The 17,383-nt window shown below is 41.8% G+C and overlaps 1 protein-coding gene across 2 annotated transcripts in view; it reads left to right on the plus strand.

Annotated features, from left to right (window-relative positions):
• The window catches only part of LOC115157185 (acid-sensing ion channel 1C-like), a 165,848-nt gene that overhangs the window by 99,873 nt on the left and 48,592 nt on the right, over nt 1–17,383 (plus strand). Inside the window, exon 1 of one of the 2 annotated variants that reach the window (XM_029705223.1) lies at nt 993–1,647. The exons of the other annotated variant lie outside the window; for it this stretch is intronic. Coding sequence (XP_029561083.1) covers nt 1,117–1,647 — 531 coding nt within the window. The 5' untranslated portion in view covers nt 993–1,116. Of the gene's footprint in view, nt 1–992; nt 1,648–17,383 lie in introns of those variants that run through there. 2 annotated transcript variants of the gene reach the window in all.

Consider the following 17,383-nt stretch of genomic DNA (forward strand, 5'->3'; position numbering starts at 1 on the left):
ATTTCTTTAACCTGAATATCTGCCCTAGGATGTCTGCACCAAATCAAATTTTGAATGGGAATAGATGCCTATAATAATGGCCTTAGCCAGGCTTGCATCACATCGGCCTAGTCCCCATTATACCTTACCTTCGTCTGTAGCAGGGAGGGAGGTTCATTAATTATGTATGTTGTAGGGAGACTGCAGAATAAGACACGCTGTAAACTGCTGAGCAAAGTTAAGAGTCCAGCTCCCTCTAGTTGACGTTTTGGTTTTGGAGAAGCATACAGGCGATGCAGACATGTTTTTTTCATTAGATTGTGGAACAGCCTTAAAGTCATTGGATGGAACTGGTTTGCTAGATGAGTCAGGCCAGACAGATGACTTGTTAAAATCATTGAAGTAGCAAAAAATAAAAAAATATCTAAATGATACATTTATTCAAATATTGATACCTAACTTCTCCTGTATTCTGTAGCATAGTACCGTTATGCTGCCAGTGAAAATATGAATTCCAGTGTCTGTCTATTCAATAACATAACTCCATGTTGATCATGGCCTTGTAGCCACATCATGCAGAGAACATTGAGATCCAAAGACGTTTCTTTACGTTTCTTCTAGGCATATAGTACTTTCTTATATGTGCCGCCTGTGAATTTCTAGTCCCGTATCTCCTATAATTCAATTCAATGTGCGTCATTGCTGTGGAGTCTGTGTCTCTGATTGAACCCTCTGCCCCACCCAGCCCTATGTCTCATATCCTAATGAAACTCTATCTCCTGCTCTTCAATGTGACCTCTAAGATCTCGCAAAGGATTGGCTGATTCAGCAATCCATTTCTCCTTTCCTGCTTCTGATGATAACCCACCCCTTGTCCTCCCTTGGGTGCTGTGGAAACTGGACCCTTCCTGGTTCTATTGCCTTCGCCCCTTTTACTTTTGGACAACCTCCCTGCCATCAACGGTCTCTCTGAGCTTCACAGGAGCACCAGGAGTTTGTGTACAGTAGCAGAAGTTGTGGTTGAATGGAACTGTCTTTTAGAGCTTTCCCAGGCCAACAGAGCAGACATTGTGGTTGTGAAGGAACTCCTACATTCAAATCAAAAATCAAATCAAATTCGCTACTTGATTTAGGAGGATGGGTTCCCCGACAGAGGAAGAAGAGCAGCCCCGGGGGCCCTCTGACATCACGGTGTTCGGGGCCAACTGCACCCTCCACGGCCTCAGCCACATCTTCCTTCCCGGCGGGGTGACCATCCGGCGTCTTCTCTGGTCCGTCGCGTTCACCAGCTCCCTGTCTTCCTTCCTCTACCAGGTGGCAGGAATGGTGATGCTGTACTACCAGTACCCCCACGTCACCATCCTGGATGAGATGGACAGCCCTGTTATGCCCTTCCCAGCCATTACTCTCTGTAACTATAACAGCTTCCGTAAGTCCCAGATGACGAGGAACGACCTGTTCTGGATGGCCGGGATGCTCGGCGTGGAGCAGGGAGACTTTGATGACTTCCTGGCTGCACTGGGGAAGCCCACAGACAACAGTAAGTTCTTCCCCAGCAAGACATTCAACATGCTGGAGTTTGTGCAGCGGACGAGTCACAACATAGACGAGATGCTGCTCGACTGCAAATACAGAGGGAGGGAGTGCGGTCCGGAGAACTTTACAACGGTAAGAATGGATGGATGGGGCAGTCTCAGAGGCAGTCTAGGGGTATCAGCGGCTTTAACTGAAGGGGATCTGTCAGAGTAAAGTAGTAAGCACTGATCCACGGAGGACTTTTGATCTTTCCGAGTCTCCAGAATTCCAGATAGAAAGAGCTACATAACATTTCCAACAATGTTATAATATATCTAAATCAGGGATCTAATTGGGTACACTCAGTTATGAAATATATTAAAACCAGACAGATGCTGTCAATGAGTTGAAGAATTAAAGCCTTACCGAGCTTAAGCACCCAGGCGATGGATTGTTGTAATTAATTCTTTGAAAGAGGATCCTGTCTCTTGCTTAAGTTATGAATAAATTTGAATATAAGGTAATATAATTGTGTTGGCACTTTTAAAGTCTGTAGGGGGTCTTTTTGTTTAATTGTAGTAATTCAAGTAGTTTGTTGCTTCAAGAGATGGTTTTGAAGATATACCAGATGGTGAGTTTAATTATAATTTAATTTATGTTTATGGATGATGTTTATGAATGTCAGGAGATTTAAATTAGGAGATTTATTGTGGCCAAGATGAATTTTGTTCTACGTCATTCCAGCTGTGTCCAAAGCGGTCATGAGAAGAGATGCCCACCACACCTTAAGTTCAAGTTCAAGTTTATTCTCGCACAGGATACATCTGGTATACACAGTGCAACAAAATGTTTACTTGTGGGTTCCCTCTCAATAACGCTTCAACAATAAGAAAATATGAGAATAAAAAAAGTAAATGAGCTCAGTAGATGCAGACTACGTATTTTACAGTACAGTAATACCTTTTGGGGTAAATATGACTTAAACATTCAAAATATGTTAACAAATAGGTTAACAAATATGTTAAATATGTCTTCCTTTTCAAATTGTGGAGTAGATGATTAAAATTCACAAGCTGCTCATTAGGATTAAGCATTTGGCATTGTTGGAAAGCATTCCTGGCATGTTGATTAAAGGAATATTGTACGTAGCTCTGGGGTGATTAAAATTCAGGTACGAGACAAAGTGTGCATTTTTCTGTCTCAGGCGTGATTATTATCCCTAGTAGGCAATGCCAGTTCCTACGGTGTGATGCCATTCCCTATATGGTGCAATGCCAAACCACTTTTTTAAACAGTTGCCACAAGTTTTTGTCCCTCATTTTATGGTCATTTTTTCTTAACAGTTGGGAATACTAGCTATTTCTAAAATTGTATCTGCTCTGAAATGTAAACTGTTAAGGTGTCAGATGGCCGGACCAAATCTCTTCTGAGCCCATTCATCATGCATTATGAAGCAAACATATGCTGATTTCCAGTACAGTAGAGGTTTCAATATATCACTGTTATTCTTTTGAAAAAGCCCATGGAAATCTTTTAATCATCTCAAAGGCTTTGTCAGCAGTAACTAAGACAAGCAATCAGATATTTAAACTACTGTATCTTAGGAACTTAAAACATTTCAGGTACATTTTATTTTCTTTTACAACACAGCATTTTGATTTACAGTAAGCTGAGGAACATTTATTTTCTCCAACATTTCACCTGTCATTTCTGTCTGGTTCAGGTTTTTTCTTTACCCACAACCCCCTGCAGAGGAGATAAAATCATGTCAGCAGAATTTGAATGGAACTTAATCGTCCTGCTGCGGAGACAGGGGAAGGATTGTATTTCGATGAAATGGGCCATTGATTTGAGTGATGAAAGCCTAGAACCAGGAGGAGTTTGTCATGCAGTGCAGTGTCTTTGTACAGCAGCAGAAGTGAAACTGAGAGGCAAATGACTTATCATAATTACATAGACGCCTCACCGTGGCCATTAAGGTTCTGTGTGGGGAGACAAAGGTCTAAATTGAAAAATGATTCCCCACTTTTAAACGCGTGCCGACACAGACTCCTCTAGTGTTCCATGCATTGTCACCATTCACATAGAAATAATAGGCAAGTATTTGAATCCGTGTATAGTAAGTCCATTAAGACAGACAATTAAAAATTGGGTTTTGTAGGTATTGTAATGGAGCATTATTCTTTTCACTTCCAGAACTCTAAAAATAACTATAATGCTGTTTGCTGTTGAGCTAAATGAAGTGAGATAAATACAGCACTTACAGTACTAAGCTAACTGAGGCATATAGATGGGTCAGAAGAAGCAGGTTTTTATGTCTGTGGTTAGTCAGTGTGCTGACCTTGGCTTATCACGTCCTCACAATATGAAGAGCAGATTTCATCTAAATGTCCGAAACTGGAGAAGCTGAGAAGGCCTAAGTATAGAGGAGCCTGATTAAAGATTCATGAAGATCTCCTCTCTCTGTCTCAGCCAGGTTCTGGCTGCATGAATCCTCTCCTCCTCCTCCTCCTCCTCTCCTTCTTCTCCTCCTTCTCCCACTTCTCCTCTCCTTCCTCCTTCCCTTCTCCTCTCCTCCTCCCCTCTTCCTTCTCTTCTCCACCTACTCCTCTTTCTCCTCCATCTCCTCTCCTACTCATTTTTCCTCCTCTCCTCTATCTCATCTCTCCTCCTCCTCATCCTCTCCTACTCCTTTCTCATCCTCTCCTTCTCCTTCTCTCCTTCTCATTTCTCATCTTCTCCTCCTCCTCCTCCTCCTCTCCTCTGCCTGATGATCTGACAGTGGTGAGGAGATACAGTAAGAGGTGAATGAATTCAGATGACTCGTCTAACGTGCATCATGGAGCTAAGGTTAAAGGGACAATTCATCTTAGCTCTGCCACTGTATACAGTCATTATTATATTAACAACATTATGTTTTGTCATAAACATTAAAAATCTCCTCAACCCAACCTAGAACAAGCGCATTTCACTGGTAGAATCAGGAAGTTTCAACTTCCTGTTTATTTGTCTGCTCATAGTGTAACACAAGGTTCCGGCATTCATTGTGAATGGACAATGCACGATGAGGCCAGAGCAGGAATCACCCCCCACATGTCACCGTTTAGACCAATATGATTTTAAGACTGAAACCGAGCTCATTATTTATCTTATGTGCATATCTGTTGTATGGTTGTCACTGTTTTTAATATTGTTTTTATTGCTGAAACGTGACTGCACAACAAAGTTCCAAATTGGGACAATAAAGATTGATTGATTGATTGATATACATTGCCATTCAAAAGTTTGGACACCGACTCATGACTATTGGGACTATTTTCTACATTGTAGAATAATAGTGAAGACATCAAAACTATTAAAAAAGTGTTAAACAAATCAAAATATATTTTATATTTGAGATTCTTCAAAGTAGCCACCTTTTGCCTTGATGACATAGAGTCCTGGGGTGGCAGGGTAGCCTAGTGGTTAGCGCGTTGGACTAGTAACCGAAAGGTTGCAAGTTCAAATCCCTGAGCTGACAAGGTACAAATCTGTCATTCTGCTCCTGAACAGGCAGTTAACCCACTGTTCCTAGGCTGTCATTGAAAATAACTGACTTGCCTAACTGACTTGCTGACTTGCCTTAACTGACTTGCCTAGTTAAATAAAGGTACAAATACATGACTTCTTGGCATTCTCTCAATGCTTTTCCAACAGTCTTGAAGGAGTTCCCACATATGCAGAACACTTGTTGGCTGCTTCCCTTCACTCTGCGGTCCATCTCGTCCCAAACCATCTCAATTGGGTTAAGTTCGGGTGATTGTGGAGGCCAGGTCATCTTATGCAATACTCCATCACTCTCCTTCTTGGTCAAATAGCCCAGGAGGTGTGTTGGATAATTGTCCTGTTGAAAAACAAATGATAGTGCAACTAAGTTGGATTGGATGGCGTATTGCTGCAGAATGCTGTGGCAGAATGCTGGTTCTGTGTGCCTTGAAATCTAAATAAATCTGTCACCAGCAAAGCACCCCCACACCATCACACCTCCTCCTCCATGCTTCACGGTGGGAACCACACACGGGGAGATCATCAGTTCACCTACTCTGCGTCTCACAAAGACACAAAAAAATCTTACATTTGGAATCATCAGAACAAAGGACATATTTCCACCGGTCACTGTTCATTGTTCGTGTTTCTTGGCCTAAGCAAGTATATTCTTCTTATTGGTGCCATTTAGTAGTGGTTTCTCTGCAGTAATTTGACCATGAAGGCCTGATTCACACAGTCTCCTCTGAATCGTTGATGTTGAGATGTGTCTGTTACTTGAACTCTGTGAAGCATTTATTTGGGCTGCAATTTCTGAGGCTGGTAACTCTAATGAACGTATCCTCTGCAGCAAAGGAAACTCTGGGTCTTCCTTTCCTGTGGCAGTCCTCATGAGAGCCAATTTCATCATAGCGCATGATGGTTTTTGCGACTGCACTTGAAGAAACTTTAAAAGTGTCACAACACATCTGATTGGCTCAAAGGCATTAAGAAGGAAAGAAATTCTGCAGATTAACTTTTAACAAGCTATACCTGTTAATTGAAATACATTCCAGGTGACTACCTCATGAAGCTGGTTGAGAGAATGCCAAGAGTGTGCAAAGCTGTCATCAAGGCAAAGGCTACTTTGAATAATCTCAAATCTAAAATATATTTAAATTTGTTTAAAACTTTTTTGGTTACTACATGATTCCATATGTGTTATTTCATAGTTGTGATGTATTCACTATTATTCTACAATGTAGAAAATAGTAAAAATAAAGAAAAACCCTTGACTGAGTAGGTGTATCCAAACGTTTGACTGGTACTGTACATTGAACAAAAACATAAACGCAACACGTAGTGCTGGTCCCATATTTCAAGAGCTGAAATAAAATATCCCAGAAATGTTGTATATTTACAAAAAGGTAATTTCTCTCAAATTGTGTGTACAACTGTGTTTACATCTCTGTAAGTGAACATTTCTCTTTTGCCAAGATAATCCATCCACTTGACAGGTGTGGTATATCAAGTATCTGATTAAACAGGATAATCATTACACAGGTGCACCTCGTGCAGGGGACAATAAAAGGCCACTCTAAAATGTGCAGTTTTGTCACACAACACAATGCCACAGATCTTTCAGGTTGAGGGTGCATGCAATTGGCATGCTGACTGTAGGATTGTCCACCAGAGCTGTTGCCAGAGAATTTAATATTAATTTCTCTACCATAAGCCGCCTCTGACGTCGTTTTAGAATTTGTCACTACGTCCAACCGGCCTGCTGATGTCAACCATTATGAACAGAGTGCTCCTTGGTGGCGGTGGGGTTATGGTGTGGGCAAGCATGAGCTACGGAAAACAAACATAATTCCATTTTATCGATGGCAATTTGAATGCACAGAGATACCGTGACGGGATTATTGTGAGCGGGTGTGGGTGAACAAACAGCTGACCCACTTCCACTACACACCACCCCATCTGTCATGTCTGACCTGATGCACCTATTCAGATGTGCCTTTTGTTCAAGACATCATCCAGCGATTTTTGTATAAATAAATAGTCAAGTACACACACTAAAGGGTACATTTTTTGTTTTGTTTTTTAGACAACCGCAGACTTCAAGAAGTAGGGAATTCAAGGGGTTGCTTGAGGAACAATAGAGGAGCAATATAGAACAAAAGAGGAAAGGACCACCCCCCTACTTGAACCATGTCATGACTTACCTGGACCACCTATTGAGATGTGCCTTTTGTTAAGTAAATCAGCTGTTAAATTACTTGAAAAGGAGACTGGAGTGCCACTTTAAGTAAAATGAGATGTAAAGGAGCCTGGAGGAGGACAAATCAAACTAGTCAAATCAAACTAGGAGGAACATGGAGGGAGACTTTCAGGGCCTAGTTTTAGGGACTGTGTGATATTGTATGAATGTGGGACTTTGATTAATGGGAGACTGTTTATGTTGTGGAACCGCTTACATTTCTGGTTTCTATAATATAGAATACATATTGATTATATTTATAGCCTCCCACACCTCTTTCTATTCTGGTTAGAGCCAGTTTGCTGTTCTGTGAAGGGATTAGTACACAGCGATGTACGAGATCTTCAGTTTCTTGACAATTTCTTTTATGGAATAGCTTTCATTTCTCAGAACAAGAATAGCCTGACGAGTTTCAGAAGAAATGTCTTTGTTTCTGGCCATTTTGAGCCTGAAATCGAACCCACAAATGCTGATGCTCCAGATACTGAACTAGTCTAAAGAAGGCCAGTTTTAATGCTCCTTTAATCAGGACAACAGTTTTCAACTGTGCTAACATAATTGCAAAAGGGTTTCTAATGATCACTTAGCCTTTTAAAATGATAAACTTGGATTAGCTAACACAACGTGCCATTGGAACACAGGAGTGAGGGTTGCTGATAATGAGCCTCTGTACTCCTATGTAGATATTCCATTAAAAATCTGCTGTTTCCAGCTACAGTAGTCATTTGCAACATTAACAATGTCTACACTGTTTTTCTGATCAATTTGATGTTATTGCTTTTCTTTCAAAAACAAGGACATTTCTAAGTGACCCCAAACTTTTGAATGGTAGTGTACATACAGTATATAGTACCAGTCAAAAGTTTGGACACACCTACTCATTCAAGGGTTTTTCTTAATTTTCACTATTTTCTATATTATGGAATAATAGTGAACACATAGCTATGAAATAATACATTTGGAATCATGTAGTAACCAAAAAGTGTTAAACAAATCAAAATATATTCAATATTTGCGATACTTCAAAGTATCCACCCTTTGCCTTGATGACAGCTTTGCACACTCTTGGTATTCTCTCAACCAGCTTCATGAGGTATTCACCTGGAATGCATTTTAACAAGCTGTGCCTTGTTAAAAGTTAATTTGTGCAATAGGGGTGGTATACAGGGTGGTATACAGAAGATAGCTCAAATACTGTAAGTAAAGAGAAACGACAGTCCATCATTACTTTAAGGTCAATCAATACGGAACATTTCAAGAACTTTGAATGTTTCTTCAAGTGCAGTCGGAAAAACCATCAGGCGCTATGTTGAAACTGGATCTCATGAGGAAAGGTAGACCCAGAATTACCTCTGCTTCAGAGGATGTTAATTAGAGTTACCAGCCTCAGAAATTGACCCCAAATAAATGTTTCACAGACACATCTCAACATCAACGGTTCAGAGGAGACTTCGTGAATCAGGCCTTCATGGTCGAATTGCTTCAAAGAAACCACTAGTAAAGGACACCAATAAGAAGAAGAGACTTGCTTGGGCCAAGAAACACAAGCAATGGATATTAGACCGGTGTGTGCTAAGGACCTCAGACTGGGGTGAAGGTTCACCTTCCAACAGGACAACGACCCTAAGCACACAGCCAAGACAACGCAGGTGTGGCCTCTGAATGTCCTTGAGTGGCCAAGCCAGAGCCCGGAATTGAACCCAATCAAATATCTCTGGAAAGACCTGGAAATAGCTGTGCAGCATGATGCTGCCACCACCATGCTTCATAGAGCTTGAGAGTAACTGCAGAGATGAATGGGAGAAACTCCCCAAATACAGATGTGCCAAGCTTATAGTGCCATACCCAAGAAGACTCAAGGCTGTAATTGCTGCCAAAGGTGCTTCAACGAAGTACTGAGTAAGGGGTCTGAATACTTACGTAAATGTGATATTTCTGTTTTTTATTTTTAATAAATTAGCAAACATTTCTACCAACCTGTTTTTGTTTTGTCATTATGGTATATTGTGTGAAGATTGTTTAGGGAAAAATAACAATTTAATCCATTTTAGAATAAGGCTGTAATGTAACAAAATGTGGAAAAAGTCAAGTGGTCTGAATACTTTCCAAATGCACTGTATAGTGTGATCAGTATAACATAGAGGCTTTGCAAAAAGACAGAAAAGCAGGACTACATTCATTTTCAGATCTTGTCCACCCTGTCAGTACACCGGATGCGGTCATCGGGTGTACCATTGAGCACCGGAAGCCCAGACCCGCAATCATTATGGCCAATTATGTGTGAAACACATCTCACTGACCTAGAGGACACCTAGAGGGCCAGAAAAGTAATGTTTGGGAAAGATTTGTGAAGTGGTAAAAGAGGATGATAGCAGTGCTGGCTGTGTGTGTGATGATTGTGAGGTGCCATACAAATTCAAAAGTCACAAGACACTCTTCAAATTGGCTTTTGGCATGTCAAGGGAACTGTTGCCTAGGTCTACTGTTCAGATGTGTTAAATGGAAAATGAAATCTGGACACCAATTGTAATTCCTCTCACATAGCCTTAATATGAACTTCTGCAGAATAAATAATTTCTTGCAGTAACATTCTACACCAAATGTACATTTTGACTCAGGAACAGCAGTGGAGAAAAATGATTTCTTTCTTTCAGCATCTTGAGAGAATGTGAATGCACAGAACATCTGTAGAAGTGCTATCATTATCAGCATCATAAAAGCTGACAGTATTTCAATAAAATATGCATCCAAGCCAAACTAAAATCTTATCAGAAACATGTCTGGTCATTTTCACGGGTTTCTATTTACTTAGAACCAGTCAAACTGATGTCCTTTAGAAATGTTTCTTTTTTTTTTTTATTATTGGCTTTTTCCTCGGTCCTTAAACGAAAGAAGCAGAGATGACAGAGAACTTGACTGATGTCAACTAGATTGAAGCATTCTATTGATTTATGACATTATTCTGGATGAGCAAGTGTTTATTTAGTCTTATACTGCAACAAGTAATGACCGAAGAGACGCTGCATGTATCTAATTATAGACAAGTTGACTAACAAATAGCCTACTGAAATGTTGGAAAGTATAAGCAGACCATATCTAAATTGGGCCCCCAAAAATATTTCTGCCGTCTCTGACTGTAGCATACAGCGCATTTTCTATATTTCCAGGTTAGGGTCGGGTGTGAGCTTCAGATTTTCACTTTATCACCTATATTAGGGCGGTTGCGGATGGGTTATTAGCAATTGTGAGCGGGTGTGGGTGAACAAACAGCTGACCCACTTCCACTACACACCACCCCATCTGTCATGTCTGACCTGATGCACCCATTCAGATGTGCCTTTTGTTCAAGACATCATCCAGCGATTTTTGTATAAATAAATAGTCAAGTACACACACTAAAGGGTACATTTTTTGTTTTGTTTTTTAGACAACCGCAGACTTCAAGGAGTAGGGAATTCAAGGGGTTGCTTGAGGAACAATAGAGGAGCAATATAGAACAAAAGAGGAAAGGACCACCCCCCTACTTGAACCATGTCATGACTTACCTGGACCACCTATTGAGATGTGCCTTTTGTTAAGTAAATCAGCTGTTAAATTACTTGAAAAGGAGACTGGAGTGCCACTTTAAGTAAAATGAGATGTAAAGGAGCCTGGAGGAGGACAAATCAAACTAGTCAAATCAAACTAGGAGGAACATGGAGGGAGACTTTCAGGGCCTAGTTTTAGGGACTGTGTGATATTGTATGAATGTGGGACTTTGATTAATGGGAGACTGTTTATGTTGTGGAACCGCTTACATTTCTGGTTTCTATAATATAGAATACATATTGATTATATTTATAGCCTCCCACACCTCTTTCTATTCTGGTTAGAGCCAGTTTGCTGTTCTGTGAAGGGATTAGTACACAGCGATGTACGAGATCTTCAGTTTCTTGACAATTTATTTTATGGAATAGCTTTCATTTCTCAGAACAAGAATAGCCTGACGAGTTTCAGAAGAAATGTCTTTGTTTCTGGCCATTTTGAGCCTGAAATCGAACCCACAAATGCTGATGCTCCAGATACTGAACTAGTCTAAAGAAGGCCAGTTTTAATGCTTCTTTAATCAGGACAACAGTTTTCAACTGTGCTAACATAATTGCAAAAGGGCTTCTAATGATCACTTAGCCTTTTAAAATGATAAACTTGGATTAGCTAACACAACGTGCCATTGGAACACAGGAGTGAGGGTTGCTGATAATGAGCCTCTGTACTCCTATGTAGATATTCCATTAAAAATCTGCTGTTTCCAGCTACAGTAGTCATTTGCAACATTAACAATGTCTACACTGTTTTTCTGATCAATTTGATGTTATTGCTTTTCTTTCAAAAACAAGGACATTTCTAAGTGACCCCAAACTTTTGAATGGTAGTGTACATACAGTATATAGTACCAGTCAAAAGTTTGGACACACCTACTCATTCAAGGGTTTTTCTTAATTTTCACTATTTTCTATATTATGGAATAATAGTGAACACATAGCTATGAAATAATACATTTGGAATCATGTAGTAACCAAAAAGTGTTAAACAAATCAAAATATATTCAATATTTGCGATACTTCAAAGTATCCACCCTTTGCCTTGATGACAGCTTTGCACACTCTTGGTATTCTCTCAACCAGCTTCATGAGGTATTCACCTGGAATGCATTTTAACAAGCTGTGCCTTGTTAAAAGTTAATTTGTGCAATAGGGGTGGTATACAGGGTGGTATACAGAAGATAGCTCAAATACTGTAAGTAAAGAGAAACGACAGTCCATCATTACTTTAAGGTCAATCAATACGGAACATTTCAAGAACTTTGAATGTTTCTTCAAGTGCAGTCGCAAAAATCATCAGGCGCTATGTTGAAACTGGATCTCATGAGGAAAGGTAGACCCAGAATTACCTCTGCTTCAGAGGATGTTAATTAGAGTTACCAGCCTCAGAAATTGACCCCAAATAAATGTTTCACAGACACATCTCAACATCAACGGTTCAGAGGAGACTTCGTGAATCAGGCCTTCATGGTCGAATTGCTTCAAAGAAACCACTAGTAAAGGACACCAATAAGAAGAAGAGACTTGCTTGGGCCAAGAAACACGAGCAATGGATATTAGACCGGTGGAAATCTGTCCTTAGGTCTGATGAGTCTAAATTTGAGATTTTTGGTTCCAACTGCCGTATCTTTGTGAGACGCAAAGTAGGTGAATGGATGATCTCCGCATGTGTGGTTCCCATCGTGAAGCATGGAGGAGGAGGTGTGATGGTGTGGGGGTGCTTTGTTGGTGACACTGTTAGTGATTTATTTAAAATTCAAGGCACACTTAACCAGCATGGCTACCACAGCATTCTGCAGCAATACGCCATCCCATCTGGTTTGCGCTTAGTGGGACTGTCATTTTTTTCCAACAGGATAATCAATGACCAAAAAAACACCTCCAGGCTGTGTAAAGGCTATTTGACCAGAAGGAGAGTGATGGAGTGCTGCATAAGATGACCTGGCCTCCACAATCACCGACCTCAACCCAATTGAGATGTTTTGGGATGTGTTGGACCGCAGCTTGAAGGAAAAGCAGCCAACAAGTGCTCAGCATATGTGGGAAGTCCTTCAAGACTGTTGGAAAAGCATTCCAGGTGAAGCTGGTTCAAAGAATGCCAAGAGTGTGCAAAGCTGTCATCGAGGCAAAGGGTGGCTACTTTGAAGAACCTAAAATATAAAATATAGATTGATTTATTTTTTGGTTACTACATGATTCCATATGTGTTATTTACAGTTTACAGTTTAGTCATTTAGCAGACGCTCTTATGCAGAGCGACTTACAATAGTGTGTCCAAACTTTTGACTGGTACTGTATATGTGTATATTTATATATTCACACACACACACTCGGAATACAACATTGCTTGTCCTAATATTGCTATATTTCTTTTTTCCATTCTTTTGCTTATAAGATTTGTGTGTTTTTTTGTGTATTGTTAGATATTACTGCCCTGTTGGAGCTAGGCACCCAAGCATTTCTCGACACCAGCAATAACATATGCTAAATATGTGTATGCAACCAATAAAATGTGATAACATGTGCATGCATACATTTTCACATTATTTAAAAATATATGTTTCATCTTTAACTCTGCTATGTTGGAAAAGAACCCGTAAGTAAACATTTCACTGTTGTTTACGAAGCATGTGACAAATACATTTGATTTGTGTGTGGTCGCGTTTGTGTGTGTGTGTGTGTGTGTGTGTGTGTGTGTGTGTGTGTGTGTGTGTGTGTGTGTGTGTGTGTGTGAGAGAGAGAGAGAGAGAGAGAGATAGAGAGGAAGCATGAGCCATGTCACAGCATGACTACAGCAGTTGGGAAAACGGCAGATGTTTCCGTTAATGAGTTAGATATTGGTGCGATAATATTGAGGAGTCTGGGAGAGATATATCAGGGCACCAGGAATAATTATTTCCTCTGCAAGTAGTGAAGGAATGTTTCTGGGTGCAGGAATTCACTGGAGAAGAAACAGTATCAAGTAGAAAGATGCTGGCAGATGGCAGAGATGTATCTCAGCCAAGAGCTAAATATAAATGTGTTACCGTATTAAGTACAAACGCTTCAATGATATTGTCTCTCCCTGGACACTGTTGTAGTCATTATTAGAGAAACTAAAATATATCCTACTGCCTGGTTTTACAAATGTGAATCTGTGACTTATTTTTGGTGTCATGTACATTTTACTGTAATGCCACAGTAAGCATTTTATATCTGCAGCAAAGGTGTGTGTGTGTTTTGTACAGTACGTGTGTGCGCGTGTGTGTGTGTGTGTGTGTGTGTGCGCGTTCGGGTGTGTACATGCCCTTTCTGATAGGTCTTATGAAGTATTCCATCTTAAATTAAGCAAAAAGATTGCATGAGTCTCCAAACATTTAAACAGAGATGTTTGTTGATCGGCCCAAAGTAAATTTCCTAACCCCTTGTTTAATTATCAAAGTGAACCTATCTCACACTGCCCAATCATTGTATCACACAGCGGCTGTCTTCCAGACCTGGGTTCAAATACTATTTGAAGCAATTTCAAATACTTTATCAGGGCATGATTTAGCTTGGCTGGCGCAATGGATCCAATAGAATATTCACAACACAATAAATCCCTCCCATCTGGCCCTCTAGGCAGATGGGAGGGATTTCAAATAGTATTTAAACCCAGATCTGCTGTCTTCTGAGGTGGAGTTTGATGGATAGGCTCATTAATACTCAGAGGCATCTGTGTTCGGCTCAACCTGACTCACAGGTCTGAAGCAGAGAGCGAGAACCCTGATCACATAAATCAGCCTGGCTGTCAGTGAATACATGCTGTGATCAGGCTGAAGTTGGAGTTGCGTAATGTCATCGCTATCAAACGTTGGGTTTGCGCATCAGTGTACCAACGATGTGCCAAGATGGTGGGTAAATACACTAACGCATTTATCTGTTATCGATTATTTATTATATTATTATACAGACACTAAACAGAAAACAAGATCCCACAAAAACCAAAAGGAAAATGACAACTTATATATGATCCCCAATCAGAGACAACGATAGACAGCTGCCTCTGATTGGGAACCACACTCGGCCAAAAACAAAGAAATAGAAAACATAGACTTTCCCACCCGAGTCACCCACTGACCTAACCAAACATAGAGAATAATAAGGATCTCTAAGGTCAGGGTGTGACAGTACCCCCCCCCCCCCCCCCCAAAGGTGCGGACTCCGGCCGCAAACCTGAACCTATAGGGGAGGGTCCGGGTGGGCATCTACTCTCGGTGGAGGCTCCGGTGCGGGACGCAGACCCCGCTCCGCTTGAGGCTCCCCCCACTTCGATGGCGCATCTGGTGCAGGGATCGTCGCCGGGACCTCCGGACCATAGATCGTCGTCGGGGACTCCAGGCTAGGAACCCCCCCTGTAAGCTCCGGACTGGAGACCCTCGCTGGAGGCTCTGGACTGGGAACCGTCGCTGCAGGCTCCGGACTGGGGACCGTCGCTGGAGGTTCTGGACTGTGAAACGTCGCCGGAAGCTCTGGACTGGGAACTGTCGCCAGAAGCTCTGGACTGGGTACTGTCGCCGGAAGCTCTGGACTGGGAAGGCGCACTGGAGGCCTAATGCGTGGAGCTGGCACAGGGCTTACCAGGCTGGGGAGACGCACTGGAGACTGGGTGCGTGGAGCAGGCACAGGGCGTACCAGGCTGGAGAGACGCACTGGAGGCCGAGTGCGTGGAGCAGGCACAAGATGTACTGGGCTGGGGAGATGCACTGGAGACCGGGTGCGCGGAGCTGGCACAGGATATACTGGACCGTGGAGGCGAACTGGAGGTCTGGAGCGTAGGGCTGGCACAACCCTTCCTGGCTGGATGCTCACTTTAGTCCGGCAAGTGCGGGGCACTGGCACAGGACGCACTGGGCTGTGAAGGCACACTGGCGACACAGTGCGTAGAGCCGGCGCAGGATATCCTGGACTGACGAGGTGTACTGGAGACCAGGAGCGCTGAGCCAGCACAACCCGTCCTGGCTGAATGCCCACTCTAGCCCGGCAAATGCGGGGAGCCGGCAACGAGCGCACCGGGCTGTGAATGTGCACTGGAGATACAATGCGCATCACCGCATAACACGGTGCCTGACCGGTTACACGCTCCCCACGGTAAGCACGGGGAGTTGGCTCAGGTCTAAACCCTGACTCCGCCAATCTCCCTGTGTGCCCCCCCAAAAAAAAATATTTGGGGGAGCTGCCTCTCGGGCTTCCGTTGTTCTAATTCCTCGTATCGTCGCCGTTCATCTCTTGCTGCCTCCATCTCCTCCCTTGAACGACGATACTCTCCAATCCGTGTCCAGGGCCCTTCTCCATTCAGGATTTTCTCCCATGTCCACTCATCCTGGCCACGCTGCTTGGTCTGTTTTTGGTGGGATCTTCTGTAACGGCTCTCATTGGTGGTAGAAGTAGACCAAGGCGCAGTGTGGTAAGTGTTCATGATTCGTTTATTCAAAAAACACTAAAACAAAATAACTACAGCAACAAAACGAAAGTGAACAGTTCTGTCAGGCACAGATACTAAACAGAAAACAAGATCCCCCAAAAACCAAAAGGAAAATGACAACTTATATATGATCCCCAATCAGAGACAACGATAGACAGCTGCCTCTGATTGGGAACCACACTCGGCCAAAAACAAAGAAATAGAAAACATAGACTTTCCCACCCGAGTCACCCCCTGACCTAACCAAACATAGAGAATAATAAGGATCTCTAACATCAGGGCGTGACAAACAATGACAAATTGTTTGATGAAGAACGCAAAAACCTAAGAAAGAAATTGGGAAACCTATCCAACCAAAAACATAGAGACCCAGAAAACCTGAGCCTACGCCTTTACTATGGTGAATCACTAAAACAATACAGAAATACACTACAGAAAAAGAAGGAACAGCACGTCAGAAATCAGCTGAAGAAGAAGAATCCATAGACTCTAACCACTTCTGGAAAAGATTTAGCTATCCAAAATGGAGATGTATGGATAAATCACTTCTCCAATCTTTTTGGCACCATAACAAAGAACAAACAGCAAAAACATAAACATGATCAAATACAAATCTTAGAATGAACTATTTAAGACTACCAGAACCCACTGGATTCTCCAATTACGTTGAATGAACTACAAGACAAAATGCAAAAACTACAACCCAAAAAGGCCTGTGGTGTTGATGGTATCCTAAATGAAATGGTAAAATATACAGACCTCAAATTCCAATTGGCTATACTTAAGCTCTTTTACATCATCCTCAGCTCTGGCATCTTCCCCAATATTTGGAACTAAGGACTGATCACCCCAACCCACAAAAGTGGAGACAAATTTGACCCCAATAACTACTGTGGGATATGTGTCAACAGCAACCTTGGGAAAATCCTCTGCCTTATCATTAGCACGCTCATACACTCAAACAATGTACTGAGCAAATGTCAAATTGGCATTTTACCAAGTTAGCGTACGACAGACCACGTATTCACCCTGCAAACCCTAATTGACAAACAAACAAACCAAAACAAAGGCAGTCTTCTCATGCTTTGCTTATTTCAAAAA

This window comes from Salmo trutta, chromosome 21, assembly GCF_901001165.1.
Source record: "Salmo trutta chromosome 21, fSalTru1.1, whole genome shotgun sequence".
NCBI lineage: Eukaryota > Metazoa > Chordata > Actinopteri > Salmoniformes > Salmonidae > Salmo > Salmo trutta.